The sequence below is a fragment of the Pelophylax lessonae genome (assembly GCF_965119305.1).
Source record: "Pelophylax lessonae genome assembly, chromosome: 11".
Taxonomy (NCBI): Eukaryota; Metazoa; Chordata; class Amphibia; order Anura; family Ranidae; genus Pelophylax; species Pelophylax lessonae.
In genome coordinates, this window is record NC_138778.1 from 146996034 (window position 1) to 147014953 (window position 18920).

The 18920-nt window shown below is 42.0% G+C and overlaps 1 protein-coding gene across 1 annotated transcript in view; it reads left to right on the plus strand.

Moving 5' to 3' along the window:
• The window catches only part of LOC309566297 (proton channel OTOP3-like), a 97048-nt gene that overhangs the window by 37188 nt on the left and 40940 nt on the right, over positions 1 to 18920 (plus strand). Inside the window, exons 2-3 of the mRNA XM_082271401.1 lie at positions 13804 to 14154; positions 16483 to 16619. Of these exons, the coding sequence (XP_082127527.1) occupies positions 13806 to 14154; positions 16483 to 16619 (486 nt within the window). The 5' untranslated portion in view covers positions 13804 to 13805. The remainder of the gene's footprint in view (positions 1 to 13803; positions 14155 to 16482; positions 16620 to 18920) is intronic.

The window sequence follows — 18920 nt, forward strand, 5'->3', positions numbered from 1 at the left end:
GTGGAGCGGAAGCAGAAGCAGGCGGCTGCTGCGGAGCGGGAAGAAGCTGTTGCAGCATGGCAGTCAACTGTGCCAGTTGTTGTCCTTGTTGGGCAATCTGCTGGGACTGCTGGGCAACCACGGTAGTGAGGTCAGCGAGACTAGGCAGCGACACATCAGCGGGATCCATGGCTGGATCTACTGTCAGGGTCCGGACTGGCGGCAGGTGACGGCACTGGAGGTGGATCCTCTGTGTCAGTGAGGGATTGGCGTGGACCGTACCAGGGGACCGGTTCTAAGTTACTACCGGTTTTCACCAGAGCCCGCCGCAAGGCGGGATGGACTTGCTGCGGCGGTAGCAACCAGGTCGTATCCACCGGTAACGGCTCAACCTCAAAGACAGCTGATTCAGACGCGGTACAGAAGGACAAGGCAAAGGCAAGGTCAGACAGAGCAAAAGGTCAAGGCAGGCGGCAAGGTTCGTAGTCAGGGGCAACAGCAGAAGGTCAGATACACAGGCAGGGAACGATACACCAAAAGCTTTCTCAAGGTACCAAAGGCAACAAGATCCAGCAAGGACAGGAAGGGGAAGTGGTTTTTTATAGCATTTGGAGTGATTGGACCAGGCACCAATTAGTGGTGCACTGGCCCTTTAAATTTCAGACCAGCGGCGCGCGCGCGCCCTAGAGAGCGGGGCCGCGCGCGCCGGGAGGAAACCAAACGGGAGGTGAGTGGAGTCCGCGGGCGGGAACGTCCCGCCGCGAGGACCGACTGAGTGAGGAGTGCGGGGGAGCGGTGCTCACGGTCAGGGAAGGTGACCGGAGCGCTGCTACCCGCAGCATGCCTCGAGTGCTCCGGGGACGCTGCAGGACCCGGAGCGCTCGGCATGACAATACTACAGTGTGAGTATAGTGCAACCGTTCATTTTTACTTTAGTGTCATTTTTATTTTGTCAGGGCAGTTTTCCTGCAGTATATTCCAGTGCGTTATTGCACAATTACTGCAGTATATTGCAGTGCGTTAGTGCCCATTTAATGCAGTATATTTCAGTGCATCATTGCCTTTTTACCGCAGTATACTGCAGTGCGTTAGTGCACATTTAACGCAGTACATTGTAGTGCGTTACTGCATGTTTAACGCAGTATATGTCCATGCGTTATTGCAGGTTTACCGCAGTAAATTGTTAGTGCACAATTAATACAGTATATTTCAGTGCAGTATATTGCAGTGTATCAGTGCAGTTTTACTACAGTATATTATAGTGTGCCCGTGGAGTGTCTCTGTGTAGTGAGTACTCAAATTAAAGTGCACCAAACACCACTTTCCATTGATTAAAGTGCATCCATATACACATTTCCCCATCTTTATTACATTTTGTTAATAAACCCTCCAATCATGTCTGGGAGGCTAACTAGGAGAGGCAGACATTCCCATGGCATTTTGAGGGGGGCAGCAGCATTTGTGGCCACAGGTAAAGGTGGACGTAGGTCCATCCTCAAGCAGGGCATAATTTCCTCTGTTTAGTGATGTTGCCCAAGCTATCCAGCCACAGCATGTAGAGGAGGTGGGTGGACTGGCTTACTAAACCACCATCATCATCCTCCTCATCCTCCATCACCCAAGCAGAGACTAGTGCTCAGTCCACCACAGCTGCCAGAGTGGCTTATTCTGCCTCCCTGTCCACTACCAACACCCATAGCCCAATTTTTCTGCCACTGTTTGACTGGGGCATATAATTTCCATTTTTGACAGCAAGGCAAATTTTTGCTTTCATTAAGTGTACCTCTATAGGGTTACAGTGTAAAGGCACTACCAACAGCCAAAGCCCAATTTTTCTGCACTTGTTACTTCTATCCAAAGTCTGAAAAACAGACACCAGAATTTATCCAAAAAATCACTAATCTTGTTCCGAGTGCACTACATTGTAGCCTCATCATACAGACTGGTCCCCCAAGCCGTTGTTTACAAAATAAAGAATGCTTGAATGAAAAATGGCATTGTTTGGCTTTATAAATGCCATTATTGCTGCAGCAGCTTCTATACACAGTACAGATGTGCCACTTTACAAGCAGACTAAGAGGACACCCTTAACACTATATTTAAATGAATTTTTAATTTTTATTGTTATTTCTCATTTTTTGGTTTCACTTTATGCATCAGTAAATCACTGCCCATTTAAAAATAATGTTTTTTCAAACTTTGTGTTCATTGATACATGTCCCTGAGGGCAATACCCAGACCCCTATAGAATTTGTATGCCCAATAACTTACATATAAGCCTTCAAAATGGGCACTTTTGATTTTTCCAGTTCAGGGTCCCATAGACTTCAATGGGGTTTGTTATTCGGTTCTGAACGTTTGCGATGTTCGAAAGTTCTGCCGTGAACCGAACCGGGGGTTGTTCAGCCCATTTCTACTGGGAAGATATAATTTATAAACCCATCGAGTCGGATAGTCATCATCAGTGGACACAGGACTGTCTATTATGTTCCCAATGAAGTGAAAGGATGTAAATGTACCCTTGGTATCACTAAACAAAGAAATAACTGAAGTGTGTATACCAACAAATTCCATGTCAGATAGGCAGACTGGGCAGAGTTTATACAGGAAGGCAAGGAGACCTTATTTGAAGACTTAGCTGTTGCTGAAGTTTCACCAGACTTTTTATATTCAGATTTACAGCCCTGAAGTTGCATGATTCCTCTACTGCTAAGTTATCTAGGATGGAGCAAAATCCTGAAAGTTTGGCCTCTGTTTCCCAACCTAGTTTGGGTAAAGTTTCTCTTGCTCATGGAGCTCCAGATGCCTAGGTGTCCTAAACATTTTAGTTCTCACAGCATGGATAACCCTGCTTATCAGAATTTTTTTCAGTGTTTTCAAAAGTTCAGCTTTGGTCACCAAATTATGAAGAGCAAGGTTCTAATATTGCAGCCTGGGACTGAAGATATGGAAATTTATATTAGAGAGATACATCCTCAAAGATTGGAAATGGGTTATTTTTGCAGACTTGTGGTATTAGGTGTAAAACTGTGTTTGCTACTGGAATTGTAAAAGTTATATTCATAGGTGTGCGCAGCCTATTGCATTAGGGTGTGCACCCCAAATCTCAAACACACATGCCTTTCTCTGTAGCCTCAGCTGTATGGTACAGGGAATGAATGGGAAGTGCTCTGTGCTGAGCAGCTTCCTGTTCATTGACAAATGGAAGCATAGTAAACACAGTTTACTATGCTTCAGTTATGAATGGGCACAGTGAGCGAGTATGCTCACTGTGTTCATTTAGAAAAGGAAGGGGTCGGTAAATTACATATTTACTAGCCCTTTCCCCCCTGAAATATCCCCTGCCGCACCCGCGGTGTGAGGAGAGGAGGGAAGCCAGCAGCACTGCGGGGCGGGGTGGGGAAAAGCTTGGGCAGTAGGGGGAATCGGCACCACACATAGTGATAAGGGTGTGCCCTGGCACACCTGGCACACCCCCTGCGCACGCCCATGTTTATATTTCTTTACACTGTATATATTTGAGAGACTGTTGTTGTTTCCTGTTTGATGACGGTCGTGTATAGAATTTTTTTTTTATGTAGCTGTAAATAACATTATTATATTATTTGTTTCTGTGTGCTGGTGTAATCGTGCCCAACTGGGTTAGTGCATGACACAGTGATATGCCATAAAGAACTAGGGGGTTCTCTAACAAGATATTGTGCCCTTTAATATTTTGCTCTCTTGGTTGTCAGGTGCTTTTTCCTTTCAAGGCAGGTGGTATCTTGAAATATATCTTAAAGTATATCATTTGCAAAACAATAGCTATGAATATTGCTCAGTGTCTGGGTGGTATGTAAGCAGCTTGTTTAGGCTGCAATATAAGAGGGAGAGACAAGGCAGGTTTATCTGGAAACAGAAATGTAACTGTATTGTTTGAGAGACAATAGCCACAAACATTGCTCAGTGGCATGGGCGTCCGCAGGTAGGGGCAAGGGGAGGCATATGCCCCCCCCCCCCCCCGGAATCTGAACTTCCCCTTTCAAGTGGTTGTTAAGCCACTTTATACCATCCTATCTGGTCTTTTTAATAATCCTGTGTGCCTGTGTGTCTGTGTATATGTTTTTAAAAAAATAAGCCGTTCTTTACCAGTTTTCAGAGGGCTGAGCACTGCTCATGTGACCCGTCAGCAGTGTTGGGAGTAACTAGTTACAAAGTAACTGATTACAGTAACTACATTACTTTTTTTGGTAACTAAGTAAAGTAACTAGTTACAATACTAATATTGGTAACTACACTACTTTACTAGGCTATAGGAAGTAACTACACTACTTTACTAGGCTATAGGAAGTAACTACACTACTTTACTAGGCTATAGGAGGTAACTACACTACTTTACTAGACTATAGGAAGTAACTACACTACTTTACTAGACTATAGGAGGTAACTACACTAATTTTCTAGGCTATAGGAGGTATCTACACTACTTTACTAGGCTATAGGAGGTAACTACACTACTTTATTAGGCTATAGGAAGTAACTACACTACTTTACTAGGCTATAGGAGGTAACTACACTACTTTACTAGACTATAGGAGGTAACTACACTAATTTTCTAGGCTATAGGAGGTATCTACACTACTTTACTAGGCTATAGGAGGTATCTACACTACTTTACTAGGCTATAGGAGGTATCTACACTACTTTACTAGGCTATAGGAAGTAACTACACTACTTTACTAGGCTATAGGAGGTAACTACACTACTTTACTAGGCTATAGGAAGTAACTACACTACTTTACTAGGCTATAGGAAGTAACTACACTACTTTACTAGACTATAGGAGGTAACTACACTACTTTACTAGACTATAGGAGGTAACTACACTACTTTACTAGACTATAGGAGGTAACTAAACTACTTTACTAGGCTATAGGAAGTAACTACACTACTTTACTAGGCTATAGGAAGTAACTACACTACTTTACTAGACTATAGGAGGTAACTACACTACTTTACTAGACTATAGGAGGTAACTACACTACTTTACTAGACTATAGGAGGTAACTAAACTACTTTACTAGGCTATAGGAAGTAACTACACTACTTTACTAGACTATAGGAGGTAACTACACTACTTTACTAGACTATAGGAGGTAACTACACTACTTTACTAGGCTATAGGAGGTAACTACACTACTTTACTAGGCTATAGGAAGTAACTACACTACTTTACTAGGCTATAGGAGGTAACTACACTACTTTACTAGGCTATAGGAAGTAACTACACTACTTTACTAGACTATAGGAGGTAACTACACTACTTTACTAGGCTATAGGAGGTAACTACACTACTTTACTAGGCTATAGGAAGTAACTACACTACTTTACTAGACTATAGGAGGTAACTACACTACTTTACTAGGCTATAGGAAGTAACTACACTACTTTACTAGACTATAGGAGGTAACTACACTACTTTACTAGGCTATAGGAAGTAACTACACTACTTTACTAGGCTATAGGAAGTAACTACACTACTTTACTAGGCTATAGGAGGTAACTACACTACTTTACTAGGCTATAGGAGGTAACTACACTACTTTACTAGGCTATAGGAGGTAACTACACTACTTTACTAGGCTATAGGAAGTAACTACACTACTTTACTAGACTATAGGAGGTAACTACACTACTTTACTAGACTATAGGAGGTAACTACACTACTTTACTAGGCTATAGGAGGTAACTACACTACTTTACTAGGCTATAGGAAGTAACTACACTACTTTACTAGACTATAGGAGGTAACTACACTACTTTACTAGACTATAGGAGGTAACTACACTACTTTACTAGACTATAGGAGGTAACTACACTACTTTACTAGACTATAGGAGGTAACTACACTACTTTACTAGGCTATAGGAAGTAACTACACTACTTTACTAGGCTATAGGAAGTAACTACACTACTTTACTAGGCTATAGGAGGTAACTACACTACTTTACTAGGCTATAGGAGGTAACTACACTACTTTACTAGGCTATAGGAAGTAACTACACTACTTTACTAGACTATAGGAGGTAACTACACTACTTTACTAGGCTATAGGAAGTACCTACACTAGTAACTACACTACTTTACTAGGCTATAGGAGGTAACTACACTACTTTACTAGACTATAGGAGGTAACTACACTACTTTACTAGGCTATAGGAGGTAACTACACTACTTTACTAGGCTATAGGAGGTCACTACACTACTTTACTAGGCTATAGGAAGTAACTACACTACTTTACTAGACTATAGGAGGTAACTACACTACTTTACACTTTACTAGGCTATAGGAGGTAACTACACTACTTTACTAGACTATAGGAGGTAACTACACTACTTTACTAGGCTATAGGAGGTAACTACACTACTTTACTAGGCTATAGGAAGTAACTACACTACTTTACTAGGCTATAGGAGGTAACTACACTACTTTACTAGGCTATAGGAGGTAACTACACTACTTTACTAGGCTATAGGAAGTAACTACACTACTTTACTAGGCTATAGGAGGTAACTACACTACTTAACTAGACTATAGGAGGTAACTACACTACTTTACTAGGCTATAGGAAGTAACTACACTACTTAACTAGACTATAGGAGGTAACTACACTACTTTACTAGGCTATAGGAAGTAACTACACTACTTTACTAGGCTATAGGAGGTAACTACACTACTTTACTAGGCTATAGGAAGTAACTACACTACTTTACTAGGCTATAGGAAGTAACTACACTACTTTACTAGGCTATAGGAAGTAACTACACTACTTTACTAGGCTATAGGAGGTAACTACACTACTTTACTAGGCTATAGGAAGTAACTAAACTACTTTACTAGGCTATAGGAGGTAACTACACTACTTTACTATGCTATAGGAACGCGCTTTCCTGCGTTACCCAAGCCGTGCGATACAATCGTTATTTCGAAGAATAGAGAGGGATGAAGTTTATGACTTTTTGTTGCACTTTATGTTTTATTCTGTTTTTTCAGGTTTTGTTCTCATGTTTCCCAAAGCCTGTGTTTATACAATAAACTCTATGCAGAAAGAGTGTCATGTATCTTCTTCTACACGGTCAATTAAGAAAGAGGAAAGTAAAGTAATAAGTAGTGAAGTTACTTTTCAAATGCAGTAACTAGTAAAGTAATCTCATTACAATTTACAGAAGTAACTAGTAACTAGTAACATTTTTTGAGTAACTATCCCAACACTCAGGGCCGCTGTTAGAAATCACGGGGCCCCGTACAGCCTACCTAAGCGGGCCCCCCGACCCGCCCACCTCAGCGGGCCCCACCCCGACCCCGCCCACCTCAGCGGGCCCCACCCTGACCCCACCCACCTCAACAAAATGCAGCCTTGGTCCTCAAGTGATATTTATTTTTCTCCTGCCTGTTATAAATTTGATTAGACTAGTGTTCAAAGACACCTGAGATCATCCCTTTTTAATGAGAATGCTGCCGATGACTTTAAGGCATACTGTAGATTTTCTTTAAAGCATAGGTTGACCCTAACCACCCGATTTTGTGTGGAACATGTAACATGTTCCAAATCCTGCAGCCGCCTCTCCCCCCGCCATTGTAGTTCTCAAAGAACTACAATGGTGCTGTGGAGCACCGTGGTATTTCTTTGATTTTTTCCTGTCAGTGTATCTGCAAGCCCATACGGGATGTACAGGCACACAGATATACTGACGATCTGAAGAAGACCTACATGGCACCAGGGATCTGCTGATTGCTGGTGCAATGCTTTACAGGCTCCAAAAGAAAAAAAAATAAATGCACATTTTTTTAACTGCAAAAAAAATGTGCATTTATTATTTTTTTTAAAAGGTGAACTTATCCTTGAAGCCTTAAAGTACATCTATGATGCCTTTAAATCAGCTGAAGCATGCAATTATAATTATTTAAAATCTTTATGAGCTATTTCACACTAGCATTGCTCTTTGAAGAGTGATCTGCATTCAGATCTCTCTTCAGAGAGCATTTGGCTGGTGGGAGGAGGCATTGTATCACCTCTTCAGCACCTGTTAACCACTTCAAAATCCTGATAACAGTTGAATAGGATCGTGGCCAGTAGGCAACATGTTGGGTGGTCCAATGGGGACAATTTTTGCTGTGCAAAAAGCTTTGCAGTTGTGACATATGTACTTTCCATCCCGCTACCTTTCCAGCATAAGGCCTCTTTGAAACATCTGCTTAGCAAAGGATCCGGGAGTGGATTCCCTGCTGAACTGGAGCTTCTTGGCATAGATGGCAGTGTTAAAACCTCTGTGCTAGTTCAGTCTATGCCCGCGTATACCACACAGTGGATAGGGGTGGACTGGTGATGGCTCTATGGATGGACAGATGTAAATGGAAATGTGTCCATTTACATCAGGCTATGTTTAATCTGTCATGTTTAGGTCTGGAAAAATAGACAAGGGTGAAGTCCTTTTCCATTTTTTTTTTCGGAAACTGGACATATCCAGATTTAGGTGGATGTAAACAGACAGCAGTCCTTATCTATTTTTCCAAACCTAAACATGACAGATTAAACATAGCCTGATGTAAATGGACACATTTCCATTTACATCTGTCCATCCATAGAGCCATCACAAGTCCACCCCTATCCACTGTGTGGTGTATGTGGATTTCTGTAGACCTACATAGAGGTCTGCACAAAAAAATTGACTGGCAGATCTAAGTGGAATGCTTAGGCAAATAATTCTTATGGGGAGTTGTTGGAGGTCTTAAAAACACAGCTCAGCCATTTACTGCCCTCCAAACAGAAATGTAAGCAAGCATCTCATGCTTATGATTACCATCATTCTAATGATCAGAGCACAGCAGCTGCTCTGTTCCTCTGTCACAGTGTCACTGTTGGTTGCTGATTCTGTTATGGCTGTACTGTCTTACAATCTGCAACACAGTACAGCCATAAAGTTAACAAAATCAGCACCCAACAGCAATGTGACACTGTGACAGAGCAGCTGCTGTGATCTGATCGTCATAATGATGGTAAGCACACAGTGGAGAGTCGGGGAGTGTACCTTCCTTCCTTGGTAGTCAGTGTCAGTGTGTGAGGCTGTGCACCTCCCCCAGCCATCGGATTAAGCCTGCAGTGCCCTCTCAGCCTCCAGCCCACCTCACATCAGTCTCTTCCTCTGTCCGTGGAACTTACTGAGGGAGCAGTGTAGAAAAATATCACTCCGCCAGTGAAAACCTAGGCAGTGGATGGCCGTGACCGGAACTATATGGCAGCACATAAGCTTGTCTGCCTGCGCCCCGAAAAAGGAAAAGAAGTCCCTCCTCTTCTCAGTGCTGACATCTCCTGGGCCCCTAATGTTAACCCTAGGGGCCCAGGAAATTACCCTCAACAAAAAAACAAACAAATTGAAGAAGGTATGGTTTATAAAAAAACTTTTTATTTATTTAGGAGAAACAACTGTAAAGCTGCCCGGGCCCCCCTGCTGGACTGATAGAGCCCGGGCCTGGTACAACAGGGCTGGTTGTACTGCCCTATCAGCGGCCCTGCCAACACTGCCCGTCAGCTCTCTCCTCTCCCTGTCTGACAGCTGCCTGCAGCAGGCAGGCCCGAGAATTCCTCACTGATGTCAGTCGCGAGGGGAGGAGGAGGGGAGGGGGAGAGGAGGAGAGAGGGGGAGTGGGTCACGTGAGCGGCAAGTGGCGCTCTGAAAACTTGTAAAGAATGGCTTATTTTTATAAAACACAGACACAGGGGCACACAGGATTAATAAACAGACCGTGAAACTTTAAATGAAACAACAGCCGCAGGAGGGGAGAGGAGCAGGCACTGACTCATGAGCAGACAGGCAGGGAGAGAGGGGGGAGAGAGGATAGGCTGCGGATGAGGGAGGCACGTCCACAGTGTCAGGGCTCAGCAGCCATGGTATACCGTGGCCAGTTTACAGAGGGGAGGACATAGGCAGGCAGGTTAAGCCAGGTCGTTTAGGTGATAGAAGGGGCCAAATTACACATCAAAGCACTGTGCTCTATAACATGCTTTAAGGGGACAGGATCCATTTCTCTTTTTTTTTTTTTTTTTTTTAGGTTAACAAATGCTTTAAAAATAAATGCTGCTCTTTGCTCTTTAAAAATAAATACTCAAAATAAGTATAATAACTAAGCCCCTCGCCCCCAAGACATTGTTGAAATGGGGCACAGCATAGGTGAACTTAAAATATTGCCCCCCCCCCTCCCCCTGAAAAAAGTTCTACGGACGCCCATGCTCAGTAGCTTGAGAGTATGTAAATAGATTGTTTTCACCTTAATAAAAGAAGGAGAAACAATGCAGGTTTTATCTTGAATAAATATTAGAGTGTATTAATTACCACTTGACCTCTGGAAGGTTTACCCCTTCTCATGACTAGGCCATTTTTTGTGATAATGCACTGTGTTGCTTTAACTGACAATTGCACAGTTGTGCAACACTGTACTTAAATAAAATGTATGTCCTTTTTTCCCCACAAATAGAGCTTTCTTTTGGTGATATTTGATGCATTTTTATTTTTTGCGATAAAAAAAAAAAAAAAGAGACTGACAATTTTGAAAAAATAAAAAAATTGAAAAAATCGAATTTCTTGATTAATTTAAGCCAATATGTATTCTGCTACATATATTTGGTTAAAAAAAAATCCAAATAAGCGTCTTTTAAATAAATAAATAAAGTCCACAAATCTATTCCATAGTTTGTAGATGCGAAAACTTTCGCGCAAACCAATCAATATATGCTTTTTTTCACCAAAAACATATAGCAGCTTTGCCTGTGTCAGCAAAAAGTGTGCAGTGCATACCTCAATAAAAAAAAAAGGCCCTAACAAAATGAAATAAGCAATAATTGCTCAAAAGAAAATAAGCCTTGAAATACTAAAACCCAACTCAAGCTTAGGCAAGCAGAATTGTTAACTCTTCCTGCCGGCCGTATGCATATATGCGGCCCCTCAGTGGTTGGGCTTTAACACTAAGAGGCTGCAAATATGCGGCCCTATATAAACACCTCTCTTTGCTGAGAGTGTGCACCCTGCGTGCACACAGCACAGTCACCGGCAGGCACCAGAAAGCTCCCAATCCATACTTGCAAACGGGAGCTTTCCGATCATGTGACCGCAGTGACAGACAATCACAGCGGTCACATGATCCAAATGCCCACCTCCGCTTTCAGGCATCTAAAAGCTCTTAAAGGGCTCTGAGGTAGCAGAGGGAAGGGGTTAAACAAAAAGACGAAATAAAGAAAATAAAAAGCCTAATAAAAAAAAGATTGCAAAGAGCGGGCCTAATAGCTAAATAGCATTTACAGTTGTTACTGACACATTCAAAAAAGCAGTCCTAAAAAAAGAGTTGCATCTCTGATCCAGGGGATAAACCATGATATAGACCCCCCCCCCCCCCCATACACACACACACACACACAGTAATTTAGCACAATATAGCACTGTATAGCAACTAACTCTCCCCACACAGTTCCCACTAGTTCTGGGAGGGTTTTTCCAGCCAGAAAAAGCCCCTGCCAAAAACTGCTGATAACAGCCTATGTGTGCATGGACACACAGGATAACTGGCTGTAGAAAAAAAGGTAGAAGCAGAAGTAAAGAAAGCTTCAAGATGAGGGGTAAATCTGGGAGAGGGGGGGGCAGAACAGTAAAATCACCTAGAGTCAGTGCCAGCCCTGGGACCATAAAGAAATATATGCCACAAGACGGGAACCTGGTAAGACCGTCAACGGAAAGTCAAATTGGGCTCGAGGGAAACAAACAACAGGAAGCAACAAGAAAAGACTCAAGAAGAGAGGAATACCCCCAATCAGTCAAAAATAGATCTAGACACGGAAAGTGATCTCGAATCCCACCTGCCTACAAAATCCGAAATGGCAAACATGTTTGCTAAATTAGAACTATCTTTGAAGACAGACATGGTAGTGCTACGTAGCCATTTAAGTGAGCTACTGATAAGAGTGGAGGATACAGAAAAGAGACTAGACATTACTCTCAGGCGATGAAGGAACTAAAGAACAAAGAAAAAATGTGATCAATGTGGACAAAGAAAAAATGTGATAAATGTGGACAAAGAAAAAATGTGATAAATGTGGACAAAGAAAAAATGTGATAAAAGATGGGTAATACAGAAAATACTCTATAGCTGAGTAACAATATTTGGGTTCCACGGCAGTACAGAATGTTAGATGTAAATACACACGAATTGACAAGGAATGTGTTCAGGGTTTGGGATACAATCTATGAACAAGCCTAATGTGAATATAATTCACCGTTAATTGCACTCACGGGGACAAAACTTTTTTAACCAGAGACACAATTTGGGGAATGGATTAAGGATAAAAAGGCACAGACAAAAGATATAGTGAAAAAAGGGAAAATATGCCCATACTACGAACTGAAACACAAGAGGGATTTAATGATATTGAATAGAGTATTTGCAGTTAAGACATTTTGTGATGTCATTACCCCAACCTATAAGGTCAGAGGAGGATTACTCTCCTTTTGAACACCTACGTGATTCCCAGAAGGTGACGAAAAATAATGTCTCTCGGATTTATAAAATTCTTACGGAGAGTGCAGAACCGGGAATACTGCCATTCATTCTAGGATAGGAAAAGGAACTGGGAACTGGGAACACGATTGAAAAAGTCCCGAAAGCCGTATTCGGCCTGGCCAGAGATATTAATACAGTAGAAATGAACTACAAATGTTTGGCCAGGTGATATATAACCCCAGTTAAAGTTCAGAAAAATAACTCAGAGAACTCTATACTATGCTGGAGGGGATGTAACTTGAAGGGTACCATGACACATATATGGTGGGAATGTCCAAAAATAAGAGACTACTGGTAGAAGGTACGGCAATATATAGGGGAGATTGCAGAAACAGAGATTGCTGATGACCCGTGGCTTTGTCTATTCCACAATACAAATAGCCCACTGAAACAGTATAAGAACACGATAGTACCATATTTGATAAATGCAACAAAAGGGACAATCCCAAAAAAACGGTTAGACCCCAGAGCCTTATGCTGAGGGACTGGTTTATTAGAATTGAGTACATATATAAAAAAGAACATTTGTGTAGCGGCAGAGAGGACCAAATGAGGAGAAATACACAGAGATTTGGGAAATATATCTTAGAAATGTGAGGTCGGAAGAGAAAGAGGTTAAGGAAAAGGACGAAGTGTTGGGAATGAAGAGGAAGGAATGGAGGGGGAGAGGGAGCTTAGGGATTTATCTTTTTCTTTTTTGTATAAAGATTTTTAAAAATGTGTTTTATTGCTTATGAAAAATCAAATAAAGTATAAAGAAAAAAAGAAAAAATAGAAAAAGGCTTAGGCAGGAAGGAGTTAAGATGGATGTTTCTCGCTTGGTTACTTCTGCTCACCCAAAGGATCCAGAGGAGATCCCACTTTTTAATGCAAAAGAGGGTAATGGGAGAATATCTTGACCCCCATTGGCCTAATAAGGACATAGACTAGTATTTATTTATTAAGACAGTACTGTTATACTGGGGATGGCCCCTACTTTCTGTTTGGGGGACCTGCTGACACTTTGTTGTGCAGATAGTGAGGTAATAGGTGATCCTTTGTTATAAGATTTGTCAGCAAGAATAATTGGCCTTTCCCAGCACACCTGGCTTGGAGCAAACTTGCTGAATTCTCTGTAAATTCTTATTTCACGCATCCCCTGTGCAAGAAATTAGAATTAGATTAATTTTATATGTAGTGTAATGTATTGTTTATCCAATAACATTTTCACATTTTATGTTATTTGTAATCTCTCCTAGATATGGTAGCTACAGATCTCGGTCAGAATGTTGCCCACGATCATGTGGACTTAAGATATGAGCATTCTTGGCTTCACCGGCACTGCAGTTCTACCACGATTCATCATAAGAGGGCAAGAGGATCTGGCCGACTTTTCTCTGGACTTATGGCAATGAATGTGGTCTTCCTGGGTGCTGCTTTTTTGAGCAGTGTGGTTCTCAGTTCCATGCCTGCCCGGAACTCAAATATCTTCTTGTCAGTGTTGATGTTATGCAGCTCAGTATGGATACTCTTCTATCTGCTGGGAACACGCAAAAAACAATTTTCTGCCGTACTTCTGGATCACCATGCTGGAGCCCTGTATCTAAGAGGTCAGTACGCTGTATATCACCTTTGTCATTTAAGGGTTTATTTACTAAAGCTGGAGAGTGCCAAATCAGGCTCACTTCTGCATAGAAAGGAATCAACTTCCAGGTTTTATCGCCCAAGCTTAAGGGGTTACTCCACTTTTTGTGAAAAAAAAACAGCAAATAAAAAAATAAATAAATAATATAGCATATACAATTGCGACACAAGTAATATTATAATTGATCCAAAAACTGCTTACGCTAGTTATGCGCAATGCCTATTAGTGCTATATAAATGACAAAAGCTGCCGCCTTTACCAAAAACAACCTCCAAAAAGGTCCTGCTCGTGATGACGTCACTCTGACGAAACACGTAGTGCAGAGCTAACAGCGTCACTTCCGATAAGAACGCACCACAACCCGAACTTCCTTTGTATTCCATGCTGTCCAAAACGCCAGTCTGATATAAGTGTATCCTGTATTCGTTTAATAAAGAAGTTATACAGTGTTTCACTATGGAGTATTGCATTTGGTATTTCTACATGTAAATACGAGGGGAAAAGAGAACCAGAGGGAAGAGGAGTGTTATAAACGGAGGAGGTTCTGAGGTCTGCTGTTTCAGCCAATGTGGGAAGTGGATGCTGGTTACCCCCTAGAGGGGAGAGCGTTCTGGTGAGTGAGATATAAGAGGGGGAGCACGTTTGTGGAACACCAGCATCAAGCACCACTTTAACCACTTGCCTACCGGGCACTTTCACCCCCTTCCTGCCCAGGCCAATTTTCAGCTTTCAGCGCTCTCACGCTTTGAATGACAATTGCGCGGTCATGCTACACTGTACCCATATGAAATTTTTATCATTTTTTCACACAAATAGAGCTTTCTTTTGGTGGTATTTAATCACCTCTGGGTTTTTTTTCTTACAAAAAAAAAAGAAAAAAGCCAGAAAATTTTGAAAAAAAATAAAGTTTTTCTTATTTTCTGCGAGTAAATTTTGAAAATAAATACATTTTTCTCCTTCACTGATGTGCGCTGATGAGGCGGCACTGATGGGCACTGATAGGCTGCAATGATGGGCACTGATGAGAAGGTACTAATATGCCGCACTGATGAGCACTGATAGGTGGCACTGATAGGCGGCACTGATGAGCACTGATAGGCGGCACTGATGAGCACTGATAGGTGGCACTGCTGGGCACTGAGAGGTGGTACTGCTGGGCACTGAGAGGTGGCACTGCTGGGCACTGAGAGGCAGCACTGACGGGCAGCACTGATGGGCACTGAGAGGCGGCACTGCTGGACACTGAAGGGTGGCACTGACAGACACTGACGGGTGGCACTGATGAGCACTGATGGGCGGCACTGATGGGCGGCACTGATGAGCACTGATGCCTAGATGAGCAGGCACTGATGGGCACTGACTGGCAGCACTATAGGCACTGATGGGGGGCACTGATGGGGGGCACTTGTGTAATTTTATTTACCTCTTTTGTAATCAGGGCACTGGTGATCAATCGCGGGGAGCCTGTCACTGGGAGGCCATTTAAAGACGGCCTCCCGGAAATTAGAGCCCGCGCTGTAGCCATCTTTCGGCTATAGCGCGGGCCGGAAGTAGTTAAAATAAGTTTGATCACCTTCAAAGAGCATCTGTCACTTTATGAGTTTTTGATGAACTTCATAAAGAGAACATTTTTTTGTGCATGATTGTGAAGCACTTTAAAGAGCACCGGTCACCTTATTTTTACAAGGACTTGTTTGGATGCAGTAATCCAAGTGCCTGCATTCCATTGTTCTATTGTTTCTGTCTGCCCTAAGATCAACCTATTATGGGATGTGTATGTGTATGTGGATTGGCTGCTAAGGGGGAGGGGTTGTCCAACAGTGTATATCTCTTTGTGCCTGTGTGTGAATAAACAGTTTATTTTCTGGTTTCCTCCAAAACTTGTACTGTCGAGTTCTTGGGGTAACTATAGCCAGATTCACGGATCCCGTGTTCCAGAGCTTAGGAAGCAGATTCTTGGCGGAGATACCCAATCGGGGTGTCCGGTGTCCGTCACAAGGTTTGCCATCACTGTCCTAGGGTGTCTGCTTTCAGAAAAGATATAATGTTTGCGGGTTTTATGTAAACTTCAGACCTAAAATGAACTTTTAAACATGTGCAAATGAAAAAAACTGTTCTGGCTGTGAAAGGGTTAAAGGATAAGTTCGCCTTTGGGAACATGTTACATGGTCCACATATAAGATTTGTTAGTTTAAAAAAAAAAAATGACTCCTAACTTTTTTAGCTGGCTCCTAGATTCAAAGAAAATTTGTCAAGCCCTGTGCTAAATGTACCAACTATTCTTTATCTGCAGCCTCTCTTGCTCTGTTTGGGATCTGCAGTCTCCTCTTAGCTGTATTCAAAATTGGCTATGATGTAACTCTGATGACATGTAAGTTACCAATGGATATCGTCTTCTCTGTCATGGAAATCATCTTCATTACCACACAGGTAATTGGATATTACAATACTTATACAGTAAATGCTGGGCATTCTAGACATATATTTGTATTATTTGTTAAAATACTTGCTGCCAATAAAGAGAATTTGTGTTAATCTTCCCATTTTGGGGAAAAAAGCTCAAATTAAAACCTGGCAGTGGTATCAAAGGATAAGTTCCCCTTTTAAAAAGAAAATAACAAATGCACATCTTTTTGCAGGTAAAAAATGTGCATTTATTATTTTTTTACTGGAGCCTGTAAAGCATCGCACCCGCGGGTGCCATGCAGGACTCCTGCAGACTTTTCAGTGTATTTGTCTGCTCGTACCTCAAATGGGCAAGCAGATACACTAACAGGAAGAGAGAATGAACTACCACAGTTCCTAACATCGCCATGATAGTTCATTGAGAACTACAAACCATCAGCCGCAAAAGCTGTCAGGACTTGAAATTTTCCAAATAGCATGTACTCAAACTGGTCTGGAGTAGTAAGTGGGGTACCCCAAGGTTCTGTCCTAGGACCAAGTCTGATAAATGTATTCATAAATGGTATAGAGGTTGGTAAAAATAGATCAATCTCAGTTTTTGCTGAAGACACAAAATTAAGCAGTCCAATAACTTCACATCAGGATATAGAAACTTTACAAGAAGACCTCAATAAAATAATGGGGTGGGCAACTACATAGCAAATGAGGTTTAATGTTGAAAAATGTAAAGTAATTCACATGGGGGCTAAAAATATAAATGCAAATTATTCACTAGGGAGAAAACCTCTGGGAAATCAGAGAAAGATCCGGGGGTCCTAGTAGAAGACAGACTGAGGAATAATATGCAATGTCAAGCTGCAGCAAGCAAGCCAGCATAAAAAGGGAATTTACTCCAGAGATAAAACAATAATCCTGCCAATTTATAAAACTCTTCTGGAGTATTTCCTCCAGTTCTGGTCACCAATTCTCAAGAAGGATGAGCTGGAACTGGAAAGAGTGCAGAGAAGGACAACAAAATTGGACTGGAGGACCTCAAAATTGAGAAACGACTACAAGCACTAAACTTATTCTATCTAGAGAGGAGATATGATAGTGATATACAAATATCACAATGGTGATCCCAGCATAGGTAGAAAACTATTCAGTCTCAGGGAGTGTAAGAAGACAGGGGGCCACTCAATGAGATTGGAGGAGAAGCGGTTTAACCTTAAGCTGCATAGGGGTTTTTAACTGTCATGGCGATAAGAATGTGGAACTCTCTTCTACAATTGGTGGTGTCAGCAGGGAGTATTGACAGTTTTAAAAGACACTTGGGCATGCATCTTACTGAACACAACATACAGGGATATGGGAAATGATTATCGACACTGAATCATACACACCTACACAGGTTGAACTGGATGGACTAGTGTCTTTATTCAACCTTACCAACTATGAAACTCACACAGCTGCTTTTCCTTCACATAGTGGCAGCACGCAGGGAAAGAAGATCCCCCCACTCACTGTCAAAACAGGAACTCAGATGGGGGGTACAGGGGCCGGTGCAATTGTAACGTGTAACACCCTGAATATGGGTATAACGTGTTACAAAAGGTGAACTTATCCTTTATCTCATCCCCACTTTCGCCAAATCAAACAAAACAAAAATTATGTTTCGGCTGAAGTTGGCCTTTACTGTGGAATACATTATAGAACCATAACCAAGATGTAATTGAATTGGGGGGAGGGCAGCATGTGAGGATCAGGTTGTGTAAAATGGCGAACAGGAGGATATTGTAATTGTCATAGGTATAAAATAAATGCTGCATGACATCTTTGCAGAGTTGACCAGACACATGCAACATCAATATATTTATTAATTACTGTAGGGCTGTGCTCTCCAAACTGTGGCCAAGGGATGGATATGGCCCTTTGCTTGCCTTTATCAGGCCCTTGGGGCACTAATTTGAGACACTATTCTGCCATCTAACACCAACAATGGCGCACCATTTCCCCCACTGACACCAATAATTGGGCACTATTACTCCTATGATACCAACGATGGGGCACTATTTCTCTGACCTAACACCAAACGTTTACTCCTACTGATACCAGAAAAATTTCCACTTCCCCTTGCCATGAACCAGCCCTCCTAAAGTCTGAAGGACATTAAACTGGCCCTATGTTTAGAAAGTTTGGAGACCTTTGCTGTAGGGCAGGGATCCTCAAGCTATGGCCCTCCAGCTGTTGCAGAACTTCACATCCCATGAGGCATTGTAAAACTCTGGCATTCACAGACATGACTAGGCATTATGAGAACAACTGGAGGGCCATAGTTTGAAGACC